Source organism: Girardinichthys multiradiatus, chromosome 21 (genome assembly GCF_021462225.1).
Source record: "Girardinichthys multiradiatus isolate DD_20200921_A chromosome 21, DD_fGirMul_XY1, whole genome shotgun sequence".
In the NCBI taxonomy this organism is placed as follows: Eukaryota; Metazoa; Chordata; class Actinopteri; order Cyprinodontiformes; family Goodeidae; genus Girardinichthys; species Girardinichthys multiradiatus.
Window position 1 is genome coordinate 408,038 of NC_061813.1, and position 16,815 is coordinate 424,852.

At 37.3% G+C, this 16,815-nt stretch overlaps 1 protein-coding gene across 3 annotated transcripts in view; it reads right to left on the minus strand.

Moving 5' to 3' along the window:
* The window catches only part of tgfbr1b (transforming growth factor, beta receptor 1 b), a 65,370-nt gene that overhangs the window by 39,936 nt on the left and 8,619 nt on the right, over positions 1–16,815 (minus strand). The window contains exons 1-2 of one of the 3 annotated variants that reach the window (XM_047349912.1): positions 16,735–16,792; positions 16,457–16,494 (exon numbers count right to left, since the gene is read on the minus strand). The exons of 1 other annotated variant lie outside the window; for it this stretch is intronic. In XM_047349912.1, the coding sequence (XP_047205868.1) occupies positions 16,457–16,494; positions 16,735–16,775 (79 nt within the window). In that variant the 5' untranslated portion in view covers positions 16,776–16,792. Of the gene's footprint in view, positions 1–16,456; positions 16,495–16,653; positions 16,671–16,734; positions 16,793–16,815 lie in introns of those variants that run through there. One more of the 3 variants, XM_047349914.1, reaches the window with a different exon arrangement.

The window sequence follows — 16,815 nt, forward strand, 5'->3', positions numbered from 1 at the left end:
AAACTTCCAGACAGCAAGCCAACGAGATATATATATATATATATATATATATATATATATATAATTGCTCAAAACAAACAGAAATCACTAGAAACTCTCATACTCATTTGTAAATGAAGAGTTAAGATGGACTTTAAAGGTGTCTTCAGTGAAGTCAATTGTCTCTTCAGATTACTGACATAGAAACAATGCTCAGATGCATTAGTCAGCCTTTCCAGACAAATGCCTGTTATGATGATCGCCCAGACGTACAGGTATTGTATGTCTGAAAGCACAAGACTAGGCACGGCCTTAATAACGAGTAGTAGAGCCCACACACAGGAGTGACCTTTTAGACTGACCGCCCACTGACTATTCTGCTAAATCCAGTCTCTCTTTAGATGAAAAAACCGAACAAGGAGATGAGCTTTGGCTTTTTACAATGTAGCGCATTGCAACACATATATGCAAAGAACATTTTCAGTTCTGAAATGTTCGCCATAGAGCCGCTGGTTTCTGAGTGAAGGTAGGATGTGTGCAGTGATTAAATCCCACATATCTGCTTGGTAGTTCAGGTGCTGAGACTTTGCTCAGCTTCACCAAGTATCATAGGTCTTCTCGCTCTGGAGCCCGCGGAGAAGTTTGCACCTGCTGCTGCAAAATGCCCAGTTTAATAATAAATTTAGTGTTTGAAGCTTTGTCAGTTATTTAAAATGAAATCAGATAAAACACAAAATGTGTAAGAAACTTCTAGAAAGGAGACAGTAGTTATAATATCTATATTATGCCTGTATAGTTATAATAAATTAATTTATGAAGAGATATCAGCATGGGCTAATGACTTATTATCAGCCACCAAATCTCTGAATGGTACACCTCCAAAGCTTAATGGTTAGGTTTAGGACAAAAGCACACCTTATCTAACCCTAACCCCAAAACATTAATATCCCTGGCAAGTTTAGGATCAATGCAATAGTTTCATTTGATCAACAAGTTTCTCCTGAATGAAAGTAAAATACTAATTTAGAAGCATTCCACCCAGAGTTTGGATTTGAATGAGATCGAGAATGTCTGAAATGAGCTAAAGATTAGGGTGATGGGAAGGAGGCCCTCAAAAGAATTTGTGCTCTTTGTTAATGAAGATTCGTCAAAAATACCAGAAACATCTAAAAGGCTTGTCAGCAATTATAAGAAAGATTTAATTGCTGTAATGCCAATAAAAGCTTTTCCATTTACTATTGTGAAGGTTGTGAATAAATTTCTACAGGCCACTTTTACTTAAATATTAAAGAAATATAGATGGACATGGTGGAATTATGACAGAAAAATATACTTCAGATGCCAGAAATGTGGGTGTTGTCACCCAGGTCTATCTCCACAAATCTACAGTAAAATAAGAAAATATTTATTCTGGATATAATATAGGTCTTCCTTTGGTGGAAACCAAAGAGAATTTTGCATCACCTCTAAGGAGCTGCTTTTCATGCATCCCTTAGCTTAGAAAATGTAGAAATTCGACCTCATAAACACAATGTAATATTTCTATACTTGCCTAAATATTCTTCGTCATGTTCTTGGAGTTCCTGAGCAATTTGTGCTGTGTATGCTTGCTTAAGTGCACACATCCTCCATTGTTACTTTGTTTTTGGTTCTAATAGCAGAGCTGAATGTACCGTGCACAGTATAATGGGGAAGTGAAAGTGTGCAGAAATCATACAAGAACAGCTTCTTTTGCACAATATACTGGAAAGCTGTAAATCCTTTTTTCACATTATGTGATGTGGGATGATATGGAGAGAACAGAGCAGCAGGAAGAGCAGAGGCACTTAGGGTTTTCATTATCTTTAAGCAATAATCGTCAAAACAAGAAATAAAATGCTTGAGATTAATTCCATCCATGTCTAATAAATCTATATATGATTTTAACTTTCAGAAAATACTTAGCTTTATTACGTTATTCTTATATTAAGAGCTGTACTTGTATATTTGTGGAGCACATGAAATATTGCTCCATAACACACACTGTGATGAGAAATGTATTACTTGTTGACTGTTGCATCTATAGCTAAGTATTTTAGCAAATGTGTGAAGTTTCAACGTGCCATACAGCAGCTTTCACAAAACAAATTTCTGCATATTTCTATCCAATACGCTCAGTGTGGTGTCGGTCTGAATGCCCAGTGACGAGAGATCTGGTTTTCTGGTACTAGCCATATTTACCATCTATAAAACATTGAATGTATAACACTGAGATTTGACTAAAATAAATAAAAGGGGTTCCTGAATTTGTTCACATCACAGAAACATTTTGGCAGGAAAGAATTCGGAAGGAAAGAGAGCCTATAACAATGATTCCCAACTGGGGGTACTCATACCCCTAGTGGTACGCAAGTGGGGTACGTGGAAACATTTAATATTTTATTTCCAAGATGACAGGTAAATATCATCAGTTAGTAGAGACAATTCTTGGATGTGTGATGCTTTATTAGGCCCGAGGTACAAAATACACCAAGCTTTAATCAACCAAAAGAGCAAAAAAGGCACAATAAAACAACTACAGGTGGGAAAGACTAGAGCAGGGGTGTCATTGCTGTTCACCTGCACGACGCTGCGCTACCAGAAGAGAGAGAAAAGTAACAACTGTTTCCACTCTGATGATCTATCAAAAGATTATCAATGACAAGCAATCTCAAGTGTCTAATCACAGCAGACAGAGAAGGCACTTCCTCTCCTGTGAGCAGCAGCAGGGCTAACTCTCCTACTCCTGCTACATATGGCGAAGGTAGAAGTACACAATTACCCCAAGTGTTTCACGCCTTGCCCCTCACACGCAGCTAAAGTCCAGTCACCACAGAACAAAAGATTCTGACCTGGTTTGGCTGTCGGAGGACCCGTGGCATAGCAAAGTACCTGAAGGGGGGCACAAGTCAAAAAAGGTTGGGAGCCATTGGCATATTTAAACGTTGCCGTTCATATTTAAACGTTGCCGTTTATATTTAAACGTTGCCGTTTATATTTAAACGTTGCCGTTCATATTTAAACGTTACCATTCATATTTAAACGTTGCAGTTCATATTTAAACGTTACCGTTCATATTTAAACGTTGCAGATCATATTTAAACATTACCGTTCATATTTAAACGTTGCCGTTCATATTTAAACGTTGCAGTTTCTATTTAAACGTTACAGTCTATATTTAAACGTTACCGTTTATATTTAAACGTTGCCGTTTATATTTAAACGTTGCCGTTCATATTTAAACGTTACCATTCATATTTAAATGTTGCAGTTCATATTTAAACGTTACCGTTCATATTTAAACGTTGCCGTTCATATTTAAACGTTGCAGTTTCTATTTAAACGTTACAGTTTATATTTAAACGTTACCGTTTATATTTAAACGTTGCCGTTTATATTTAAACGTTGCAGTTCATATTTAAACGTTACCGTTCATATTTAAACATTGCCGTTCATATTTAAACGTTGCAGTTTCTATTTAAACGTTACAGTTTATATTTAAACGTTACCGTTTATATTTAAACGTTGCCGTTTATATTTAAACTCGCGGACTCATCTCTGATGGTGACGAGTCCGCGTACAGATGGGAGGTGGACCATCTGTTGGACTGGTGCAGCCAGAACAACCTTGAGCTCAACGCTCTAAAGACAGTGGAGATGGTTGTGGACTTCAGGCAGAACCCAGCCCCACCTGCCCCCATCACCCTCTGTGACTCCACAATTGACACTGTGGAATCTTTCCGCTTCCTGGGAACCATCATCTCCCAGGATCTCAAGTGGGAGCCAAACATCAGCTCCCTCATCAAGAAAGCCCAGCAGAGGATGTTCTTCCTGCGGCAGCTTAAGAAATTCAACCTGCCAAAGACTATGATGGTGCACTTCTACACAGCCATCATTGAGTCCATCCTCACCTCCTCCATCACCATCTGGTACGCCGCTGCTACAGCCAAGGATAAGGGCAGGCTGCAGCGTGTCATTCGGTCTGCTGAGAAGGTGATTGGCTGCAGTCTACTGTCGCTCCAGGAACTGTACACCTCCAGGACCCTGAAGCGGGCAGGGAAGATTCTGGCTGATCCCTCCCACCCCGGTTACAGACTCTTTGAGACTCTCCCCTCTGGCAGGAGGCTACGGTCCATCTGGACCAAAACCTCACGCCACAAGAACAGTTTTTTCCCATCTGCCACCAGCCTGGTAAACAAAGCCTGAAAACCACCCTGACACTCTCCCTTTCCCCCACACCCCCCCTTTTTTGCTGACAGGACACCTGTAAGCTGTAACTCTATGCGTTACATTAACGCTCAGCTTGGACTCCTGCTTTACTTGCACTGCCATACTTGCCCAATGATCACCTACACTGTTGTATTGCTCTTGCATCTTATACTGCTCTATATTTACTCTCACTCACTTAAAACTGTGCACATATATTTATATTATATTGTAGATATGTTTATACTGTTTAATTTGTACTGTATTGCACCGACTACGCCACAACAAATTCCTTGTATGTCCAAAAACGTACTTGGCAATAAAGCTTTTCTGATTCTGATTTCTGATTCTAAACGTTGCCGTTCATATTTAAACGTTTCCGTTCATATTTAAACATTGCCGTTCATATTTAAACGTTACCGTTTATACGTTGCAGTTTCTATTTAAACGTTACCGTTTATATTTAAACATTGCCGTTCATATTTAAACGTTTCCGTTCATATTTAAACGTTGCCGTTCATATTTAAACATTGCAGTTCATATTTAAACGTTACCGTTCATATTTAAACGTTTCCGTTCATATTTAAACATTGCAGTTCATATTTAAACGTTGCAGTTTCTATTTAAACGTAACCGTTTATATTTAAACATTGCCGTTCATATTTAAATGTTGCAGTTTCTATTTAAACGTTACCGTTTATATTTAAACATTGCCGTTCATATTTAAACGTTTCCGTTCATATTTAAACATTGCCGTTCATATTTAAACGTTACCGTTTATATTTAAACGTTACCGTTTATATTTAAACGTTGCCGTTTATATTTAAACGTTGCCGTTCATATTTAAACATTGCCGTTCATATTTAAACGTTACCGTTCATATTTAAACATTGCAGTTTCTATTTAAACGTTGCCGTTTATATTTAAACGTTACCGTTTATATTTAAACGTTGCCGTTCATATTTAAACGTTACCGTTCATATTTAAACATTGCAGTTTCTATTTAAACGTTGCCGTTTATATTTAAACGTTACCGTTTATATTTAAACGTTGCCGTTCATATTTAAACGTTTCCGTTCATATTTAAACATTGCAGTTCATATTTAAACGTTACCGTTCATATTTAAACGTTGCCGTTCATATTTAAACGTTACCGTTCATATTTAAACGTTGCAGTTCATATTTAAACGTTACCGTTCATATTTAAACATTGCCGTTCATATTTAAACGTTTCCGTTCATATTTAAACATTGCAGTTCATATTTAAACGTTATTGTTCATATTTAAACGTTGCCATTCATATTTAAACGTTGCAGTTTCTATTTAAACGTTACCGTTTATATTTAAACATTGCCGTTCATATTTAAACATTGCAGTTTCTATTTAAACGTTACCGTTTATATTTAAACATTGCCGTTCATATTTAAACGTTGCAGTTTCTATTTAAACGTTACCGTTTATATTTAAACATTGCCGTTCATATTTAAACGTTGCAGTTTCTATTTAAACGTTACCGTTTATATTTAAACGTTGCCGTTTATATTTAAACGTTACCGTTTATATTTAAACGTTGCCGTTCATATTTAAACGTTTCCGTTCATGTTTAAACATTGCAGTTCATATTTAAACATTGCAGTTCATATTTAAACGTTACCGTTCATATTTAAACGTTGCCGTTCATATTTAAATGTTGCAGTTCATATTTAAACGTTACCGTTCATATTTAAACTTGCAGTTTATATTTAAACATTACCGTTCATATTTAAACGTTGCAGTTCATATTTAAACGTTTCCGTTCATATTTAAACATTGCCGTTCATATTTAAACGTTACCATTCATATTTAAACGTTGCAGTTTCTATTTAAACGTTGCCGTTCATATTTAAACGTTGCAGTTTCTAATTAAACGTTGCCGTTTATATTTAAACGTTAACGTTTATATTTAAACGTTGCCGTTCATATTTAAACATTGCCGTTCATATTTAAACGTTGCAGTTCATATTTAAACGTTACCGTTTATATTTAAACGTTGCCGTTTATATTTAAACGTTACCGTTTATATTTAAACGTTGCCGTTCATATTTAAACGTTTCCGTTCATGTTTAAACATTGCAGTTCATATTTAAACATTGCAGTTCATATTTAAACGTTACCGTTCATATTTAAACGTTGCCGTTCATATTTAAACGTTGCCGTTCATATTTAAACGTTACCGTTCATATTTAAACGTTGCCGTTCATATTTAAACGTTACCGTTCATATTTAAACGTTGCCGTTCATATTTAAACGTGTCCGTTCATATTTAAACATTGCAGTTCATATTTAAACGTTACCGTTCATATTTAAACGTTGCCGTTCATATTTAAACGTTGCAGTTTCTATTTAAACGTTACCGTTTATATTTAAACATTGCCGTTCATATTTAAACGTTGCAGTTTCTATTTAAACGTTACCGTTTATATTTAAACATTGCCGTTCATATTTAAACGTTTCCGTTCATATTTAAACATTGCCGTTCATATTTAAACGTTGCAGTTTCTATTTAAACGTTGCCGTTTATATTTAAACGTTAACGTTTATATTTAAACGTTGCCGTTCATATTTAAACGTTTCCGTTCATATTTAAACATTGCAGTTCATATTTAAACGTTACTGTTCATATTTAAACGTTGCCATTCATATTTAAACGTTGCAATTTCTATTTAAACGTTACCGTTTATATTTAAACATTGCCGTTCATATTTAAACATTGCGGTTTCTATTTAAACGTTACCGTTTATATTTAAACATTGCCGTTCATATTTAAACGTTGCAGTTTCTATTTAAACGTTACCGTTTATATTTAAACATTTCCGTTCATATTTAAACGTTGCAGTTCATATTTAAACGTTACCGTTTATATTTAAACATTGCCGTTTATATTTAAACGTTACCGTTTATATTTAAACGTTGCCGTTCATATTTAAACGTTTCCGTTCATGTTTAAACATTGCAGTTCATATTTAAACGTTACCGTTCATATTTAAACGTTGCCGTTCATATTTAAACGTTGCAGTTTCTATTTAAACGTTACCGTTTCTATTTAAACGTTGCCGTTCATATTTAAACGTTGCAGTTTCTATTTAAACGTTACCGTTTATATTTAAACGTTACCGTTCATATTTAAACGTTACCGTTCATATTTAAACGTTGCAGTTCATATTTAAACGTTGCAGTTTATATTTAAACGTTACAGTTTATATTTTAAAATGCTACTACTGGAAGTCAGTTTGTCAGAGAAAATTGAGCATTGCTTGACAACCCCTGTAGTGTTTTCCTTTTACCGCAGACCATACATTTGAGCAGAGAAGTATTTAGTAATAAGTGCATAAAAAAAAAAAAGTACACAACAGAAACAAAAACCAGAATTATGTCATGTTATTTTAAATTTATGGTGTCTTTGTCCACAGTGAAGAAAAAGAAGAAGAAAAAAGACACGTGAAACATATAGGCTTCCCAAACGTGAAGTGCAACAACACAGCCTACGATACACCATCTCAGGGTCTATGCTGGAAGCCCAGAGAAAAAGATGGCACATTCAGTGTTATGACTATAAATATAGGTAGGTAGGAGTATTTATAACTCCTGTGTCTCAAAATAGGGACTACCCTCATGTGACTCCACACAGTCTTGATTCATCAGCATGGCCTACTTGCTGCCAGCCTTTTTACAGTCAAAACAAAAAATGCCCCAGAAACAAAGGTCTCTTCCTCCAGGGGACATAGGTAGCAATGCAGCATAAAAGGTGCCAAAGATGCCAACTTTTATCAGAGGCCGTTTTTACACAGGACTTTAAAGCTGTGCTACTCACATTGGTTTTTGCAAACAAAAAGACAAACCTCTGGTTGCATAATTAAAAGTTAACAGAAACTAGGACCAGCAAAGACAGAGATGACAAAGTAAATGCTAGGAGCACTGGACCAGTGAGAAAAGTTTTGCATCCTCCCACAAAATTCCACCTTTAATTCAGCGTCCATCCAAAGGTCGTGCCTCCCTAGCTGGGCTGTTCTAGGGTACCTTTCTATCTACCTTGGTTGGGATTTCTGTAGTGGAAACGCAGTGGGGAGAAAGACTATGCCAGAAAACGATACGAGTTCCTGAAAAATCAGGCTTTACATTGTGTACATAAAACAGAATTTCAGGCGGTGCTTTAAAGGAATAATCTGTAGATGACCAGGGTTTGTTCAACACCTTCCTTTTAAAATGCGTGCCACCAACAGATAATAAATTCACTGCGATTTTATCTACAAACAAGTTGTTTGTTTTTGCATAACAATCTTTGAATCCTTTTTAACTTGATATTTACTTTTTTCTTTTGCCATGTTCCGCTTGCTAGTATAGCTGAAACAACTAATCAATTTAATCAACTAAAACCGATTATTAGAATAGTTGTCAACTAATTTAGACATTGATTAGTTGCTTTGTCATCACGTTTTGCTGTATGTGGCCTATTTTTTAATACAATCTGTTACATCAGTTACAGAAAAAAAAAACAATTAAATGTGGCTTACTGAACATAAGATCTCTCTCTTCAAAGACATTGCTAGTTAATGACTTGATTTGTGACAATAAGATTGATTTATTTTGCCTCACAGAAACCTGGCTGCAGCAAGAGGATTATGTTACTATAAATGAATCAACTCCTACAAATTATTTAAATGTTCACATACCTCCAAATACTGGGCGAGGAGGAGGAGTAGCAACCATCTTTCAGTCCGATTTATTGATTAGTCCCAGACCAATCAATAGCTACAACTCTTTTGAATATTTAATCCTTAGTTTCCCTCATCCAAATTGCAAAGCACTAAAACCACTTCTGTTTGTTGTTTTGTACAGTCCACCAGGCCCTTACTCTCAATTTTTAGATCAGTTTTATAATAACTGATAATAAAGTTATTATAGTGGGGGATTTTAACATTCATGTTGACACTGAAAGTGATAGCCTAAATATAGCGTTTAATGCTATCTTAGACTCCATTGGCTTTGCTCACAACATTAGCAAACCTACCCACCTATGTCTTCATTCTCTGGACCTTGTGCTGACATATGGCATTGAGTGTAGAGAAATAACAATATTTTCTCATAACCCTGTCCTTTCTGACCATTTCTTAATAACCTTTGAGTTTAATTTAACCGAGTACTCCACACCTGAAAGAAAATTTCATTACAGTAGATCATTATCAGACAATCCTGTGAAACGTCCTGAGTTATCAGAAATATTAGCTTCATCTAAACCTTCAACTTGTATGTTAGACCCAATCCCAACCAAATTATTTAAGGAAGTGTTCCCTCTGATTACCAGCCCCATTTTAGATATGGTTAATTTATCCTTAGTAAATGGATATGGACCACAGGCGTTTAAGGTAGCTGTAATTAAACCTTTACTTAAAAAACCTTCACTTGATCGAGATGACTTGAAAAATTAGAGACCTATATCCAATCTTCCATTCTTATCTAAAATTCTTGAGAAAATAGTTGCTAAATGTGTGAACATTTACACAGCAATGACTTGTTTGAAGAGTTTCAGTCAGGCTTCAGAGCTCATCATAGCACTGAAACAGCTCTGCTGATAGTCACTAATGATATTCTTATGGACTTGTGTTTGTTCTGGTTCTGTTAGATCTCAGTGCTGCATTTGATACAGTCGATCACAATATTCTCTTAGAAAGGCTGGAATATGCTGTAGGGATCAGGGGAACAGCGCTAGGCTGGTTTAAATCTTATCTGTCTGACAAATTCCACTTTGTTCATGTAAATGATAAATCATCTTTAAACTCCAGGGTTAATTGTGGAGTACCACAGGGCTCAGGACTTGGGCCAATTCTCTTTACTATATATATGCTTCCAATAGGTCAAATTATCAGGCAGCAGAGGATACATTTTCACTGTTACGCTGATGATACTCAGCTTTACTTATCCATAAATCCCGATGAACCCAACCAGTTAGATAGACTACAAGCATGTCTTGAAGATATAAAAACTTGGATGACTTTAAATTTTTTTGCTTCTAAATTCAGACAAGACAGAAGTTGTCGTCGTTGGACCAGAGTCTTTAAAAAAGAAACTGCTTAGTCAATCACTTAACCTGGATGGCATTAAATTGACCTCTGATAATAAAGTAAAAAACCTTGGTGTTATTTTTGACCAGGACAGGTTATTTAAATCCCATATTAAACAAGTTTCTAGGATTTCCTTCTTTTATCTCCGGAACATTGCCAAAATTAGAAATATACTGTCCAGGAGTGACGCTGAGAAACTAGTCCATGCATTTGTTACTTCAAGGCTGGACTATTGTAATTCTTTACTATCAGGATGTCCACAAAATGCAGTTAAAAGCCTTCAGCTGATTCAAAATGCTGCAGCAAGAGTTCTGATGAAAATTAAAAAGAGAGATCATATTTCTCCTATTTTAGCTTCCCTTCATTGGCTCCCTGTTAAATCCAGAATAGTATTTAAAATCCTCCTCCTCACATATAAAGCCCTTAATGATCTAGCTCCATCATACATCAGAGATCTGATTGTTCCATATGTTCCTAACAGAGCACTTTGTTCTCAGACTGCAGGTTTACTGGTGGTTCCTAGAGTCTCTAGAAGTAGAATGGGAGGCAGATCCTTTAGTTATCAGGCTCCTCTCCTGTGGAACCAGCTCCCAGTTTTAGTCCGTGAGGCAGACACCCTGTCTACTTTTAAGGCTAGGCTTAAAACTTTCCTTTTTGATAAAGCTTATAGTTAGAGTGGTTTAGGTTATCCTGAGCCATCTTCCTTATTTCTACCTCCGTCTTCTTCCCTCCCTATTGGATGGAGTAAGGGGGAGTCAGGTTTAGCCTAAACCAGCTCAGTTATGGTTGAGGTGCAAACACACCCTCCATTTCTGATACAGTACACACTTGATAGTACTACTGAATAGACTGTTAGAATTTGTATTATGGCAAGAAAAAAGCAGCTAAGTAAAGAAAAACGAGTGGCCATCATTACTTTAAGAAATGAAGGTCAGTCAGTCCGAACAATTGGGAAAACTTTGAAAGTGTCCCCAAGTGCAGTCACAAAAACCATCAAGCGCTACAAAGAAACTGGCTCACATGAGGACCGCCCCAGGAAAGGAAGACCAAGAGTCACCTCTGCTGCGGACGATAAGTTCATCCGAGTCACCAGCCTCAGAAATCGCAGGTTAACAGCAGCTCAGATTAGAGAACAGGTCAATGCCACACAGAGTTCTAGCAGCAGACACATCTCTAGAACAACTGTTAAGAGGAGACTGTGTGAATCAGGCCTTCATGGTACAATAGCTGCTAGGAAACCACTGCTGAGGACAGGCAACAAGCAGAAGAGACTTGTTTGGGCTAAAAAACACAAGGAATGGACATTAGACCAGTGGAAATCTGCTTTGGTCTGATGAGTCCAAGTTTGAGATCTTTGGTTCCAACCACCGTGTCTTTGTGTGGCGCAGAAGAGGTGAACGGATGGACTCTACATGCCTGGTTCCCACCGTGAACCATGGAGGAGGATGGTGGGGGTGCTTTGCTGGTGACACTGTTGGGGATTTATTCAAAATTGAAGGCATACTGAACCAGCATGGCTACCACAGCATCTTGCAGCAGCATGCTATTCCATCCGGTTTGCATTTAGTTGGACCATCATTTATTTTTCAACAGGACAATGACCCCAAACACACCTCCAGCCTGTGTAAGGACTATTTGACCAAGAAGGAGAGTGATGGGGTGCTGCGCCAGATGACCTGGCCTCCACAGTCACCGGACCTGAACCCAATCGAGATGGTTTGGGGTGAGCTGGACCGCAGAGTGAAGGCAAAAGGTCCAACAAGTGCTAAGCATCTCTGGGAACTCCTTCAAGACTGTTGGAAAACCATTTCAGGTGACTACCTCTTGAAGCTCATAAACAGAATGCCAAGAGTGTGCGTAGCAGTAATCAAAGCAAAAGGTGGCTACTTTGAAGATCCTAGAATATAAGACATATTTTCAGTTGTTTCATTATTTTTTTTTTAGTATATAATTCCACGTGTTAATTTATAGTTTTGATCCCTTCAGTGTGAAGCTACAATATTCAGAGTCATGAAAATAAAAAAAAACTCTTTGAATGAGAAGGTGTGTCCAAACTTTTGGTCTGTACTGTACATAAATTACCTTTTTAAACGTTACATTCTCATCAAAGTATTTCACTCCTGAGGCTCCATTGTCTAATTTCAAAAAAGGAAACTGGTATAAAGTAGATTTTTATTAAATCTTAGTCAAATGGTAAAATCCTAAAACACATTTATTTTATTATGCCAGGAGCTTTCGAAACATTTTATTAAAATTGTTCCTTCTTTTATGAACCTGTTTTCAGCCCTTCAATCCACTTCTGAAGAAATGTGTCCTGCCAAAAATAATAAAAGAAACATTTTACAACACAGTCTGTTGTTCTGACTGAGCTTGTGAGACATTAGTGCAGTTCTTACTATTAAACACTTTGAGAAGAAAGGGTGTTAAGTTGTGGTGTTTAAAATATAGCATAGAGCCTCATCCTGGACCGTATCAGTACTAATATTAAAGTTATTCATAACTGTATACATATGGTATGTATGTCTCACCTTCAGTAAAACTGTATCCTTGTTTAATTAGTTTATATAATATTACAGGTGTAATTCAGAAAAATAAAATAGTTAACTAATTAATGGTCCACCTGTGATTAATTGCTGTGATTTATTTCTTAATTATGCTACATCTTTACATCTTTAAAGCCAGAGCTGCATGTTTAGAATCAGCACAGAAGATATGAAAGAGGCTTACTTTTGTACCTTCTACTACTACTATTTTCCTGGTTTATTGAGTAACACCTGGTTCTGTCTACATGTAGAACTAGACTATAAGACTGGCTGCTGTAATGAGATGTAATGTGTTGATCTGAAGGACTTTTAATGTGTTCAGCTACATTAGGATTAAATGCTTTTATTTTGTTTGAAGTAAAGGACCAGATATTTTCACATCATGATGCAAATCCAGCATGTGTAGATTTACCGCTATCTCCAGCCTGGGTTATACCGCTCTGCTTCCACCTGTTCCTGTACACACACACGCACCAGCCTCCCACTCTCCGGCTGCTCTAAAATGATCCGTTTGAGGCTCTCAGTGTAACTTTTCGCGTAATGAACGAGGCACGTCAATGGCCCTGAAGTGAACTGCTGTTTTAGAGTTCTCCAGAATGAAGTCCGTCTCTGCCTGTGCTTGTAGTTGCAAATTCACGGTGCAGCCAGAGTGCAAAGTATTTTTTGTTTCTCCTTTTAACTCATTGTCAGGTTAGGTGGAGTGGGAGGTGACTATGTGGTACACAATTGGAAAAAAACCTGATTGTTTTTATATAAAAGCCCAATACCATTTTGTGGCTGCATCTTTTTAATACTTCTAAATGTCTTTTATCAAGAAGTCCAAGGCTATTCAGAAAATCTCCAGGTCTAACGATGCGCCTGGTTCTGTGTAAAGCTCACTATATATGAAAATGTGCAGTGTACAAAGTAGAAACATAATGTTTCTACTTTGTACACTGCGGTTATGTTTCAAACATTATCCAGCCACATTACCGCCCCCACCGCTTTACAACTGTGATCTCCACAGGGACAGCCTGTCTAAAGCGACATCGGTCATGAACAGACCAGAGAGCAAACACCGTACACAGGCGGGTCAAGCCCTGATCTTAAGGAAGATAATAGTTTGAACAGACCAAAACAACTAGTCAGATGTTTTTTATACAATTACCCATGGAATAGATGGTACAATGCATCTCTTCTTTTTGGCAACATTTTGACTCTTGTCAAAATGAATCTCAACCACCGCAGAGTGGCACAAAATGCTTTTCTCTCACAGCTAACATTTGGTAGTAGAAGTTGACTTATCTGCAAACAGTTGAGGACCAATCCATTTTTTACGGATAATAAATCCACTCTGAATGGGATTCCTTTCAGGTAAGCTGAACCAGGCGGTGACTCATGCTGTGTCTGGTCAGATGCGAGTCATCAGTTTTTCTATCCCCCAAATGTGCATTAAGTCTTTTTTTATGATTTGTTCAAATTTTCCAAACTTTCATTTTTTCCTTTCAGATCAATCAATGCAGATTACAAATGGTGAATGGACTGAACTTATATAGCGCTTTTCCAGTCATTTGATTTCCCTTCGGGATTAATAAAGTATTTTTGAATTGAATTGAATTGAATACAGACCACTCAAAGCGCTTTACACTAGCGCCACATTCACCCAATCGCACTCACTAACGGTCACACATTCATACACTGATATGCAGATCGGTAGGCAACTTGAGGTTAAGTGCCTTGCCCAGGGGCACATCGACATATGGCAGGAGGAAGCTGGAATCGAACACACAACCTTCTGATTGCAAGACTACTATTCCTACTGAGCCTCAAATGCCCCTGGAATCCCTTACCCTGCTGGCAAAACGTAGGGAAGCCTGGTTAATTCTGCTATGAAGGGTTCTAAGTTTATCATGTTTTGTTTTTTTCAAAATCCCAACAGACAGATTCGGGAAATTATCTCCAAAACTCATTTCTTTTTTATATTGAAATTTTGAAGAATTTTTCTTACTACCGTGCACATTACAAATGTAAGATAGACTTCTCACACTTAAGTGGAAAAGAATTTCCCTAATAGTGGCATCTGTACTACACAAAATTAGTTTATACGATGACGCATGGTAGATTAATGCATATCTTTCATGACTAATCAGCTACGGTACATATCAAAAACCTTGTTTCTCTTAGGTTTTCTGCTAACTGTATAGGTTTGACTTCCTAAAAACTATAGTATGAGAAAATACAAAAACATATCAAACCGGGGTTTTTTTTCGAGCTTCTTATTGTCATATGTTATTTTTGTGAGAACCAGAAGCAACCTCCCACTGCACTGTTAGACAGCAGGAGTACAAAAACTGGGTTCAGAATCAGAATCAGCTTTATTGCCAAGTTTGGGCACACAATCAAGGATTTTGACTCCAGTCCACTTTATTCTCAGTAAAGATTTTTTCCTTCTTCTTTCTTAAAATAATAAATGAAAATAAAACATATCTTTTAAATGTAGAGGGCAAAGCTCCGAGGATGTCATCAGCAGCGCCATCTTGGATCCAAGATTTACTAGTATTTTAAAATAGACAAAACATTTGTATTTTAAAGCATCTTATGTTAGTGATTAAGGTAGTTAGTTTAATTCAAAGAACGGTCTCCTTGGTGTATTCCTTGAGAATGTAGATCTTTATCCTAACCTTGAGATTTCCAAAAGGCTGCTAACTTTTGTACAAGCAGCAGATTTTCATACAGACCCTGAAAGAATAAAACAAAGCAACTCTGCTGTATTCGGTTCAGGCTTCCAGTAATCGGTTGAAAGTCTTCCTTGATTGAATTTTTCAAGCTTGGCAGGCTGATCACATTACATTGGTTTTGGGGATGGAAAAACCCTAAAACGAGCAATTTACTTTGAAATGGAATAATTACAACAGCTGGAGCAGCATATCATTGGGTACTGAGGCTCTGATTACAGACCACATTAATAATAAAAACTGCATCTTTTAGTATTGATTGGTCCTGTCCTTTTTATCAACTCTGACACCTCAGTGAAGACAAATATCTGAGCAACACGGATTCAGAGACGTTGACCCCCCACCAACCCATACAATCATTCTATTCAACTAAGAGCATCTGTGTGTGAGAAAGAATACATTTCTCCATTTCAGGGCCACCTTTTATATCTCAGAAACATTTCCATAGGTCATGGCCCCCCAACCCCACCCCCCATCTACCCATTATGTCCAGATCTTTCTTTGCACCAGATGTGATGGCTTTATGCTGGGAATGGGGGCCCACAGACAGAGACACATATGACCTGAACCAACCCCCCTCACAGAAACAAAAAGCAGACCAGAAAGGCTGTTATCTGCCCTGCTCAATTGTTGCCCATGCAAGTCCAAGCTGCAGTGAAAGCTTAGTGCCATGAAGCAAATAGTCCTATAAGTTCTGACACATACAACAAAGAGAAGATCAGAAGCCAGACATGAAAGCAACAAGCCACAAACAACATCTCCAGCACAAACTGCGATTAATTTGGGGTTTCAGAAAAGCAACGCGTGACACCATGTAGTTTGATGAGCATTTACTCACTGCTTTAAATAAGGATAGCTTCAATTATTGCAGCCAATCACTATGAAAACAATTTTCTTACCACAAATCCAGCCAGTCAAGAGAAACAGCTCAGGCAGCCTGTTTGGTACAACAAAGAGAGGATATAGATGGCCAAACAGATAGACAATGGGGCAGTGCATCTGTCCACTCTTATAAATATGTAGAAGCCTAATGGATAGACAGCCAGCATCTTGACAGCTGCTCTGTCCCAGACACAAATGACACGTGCACACTCACATTATTTAGAACTTTTTAAAGGAAAGGGCCAATTCAAGAGGTCCATCAAAATAATCTCATTGCCATCTTCAAATAGCCCACCTGATGTTGCCCTCACAAACTGCCTTCTGGGTTGAGTTCATTTGGACTTAGAGGCTGGTTCTGTAAGTTCAAAAAGACAAG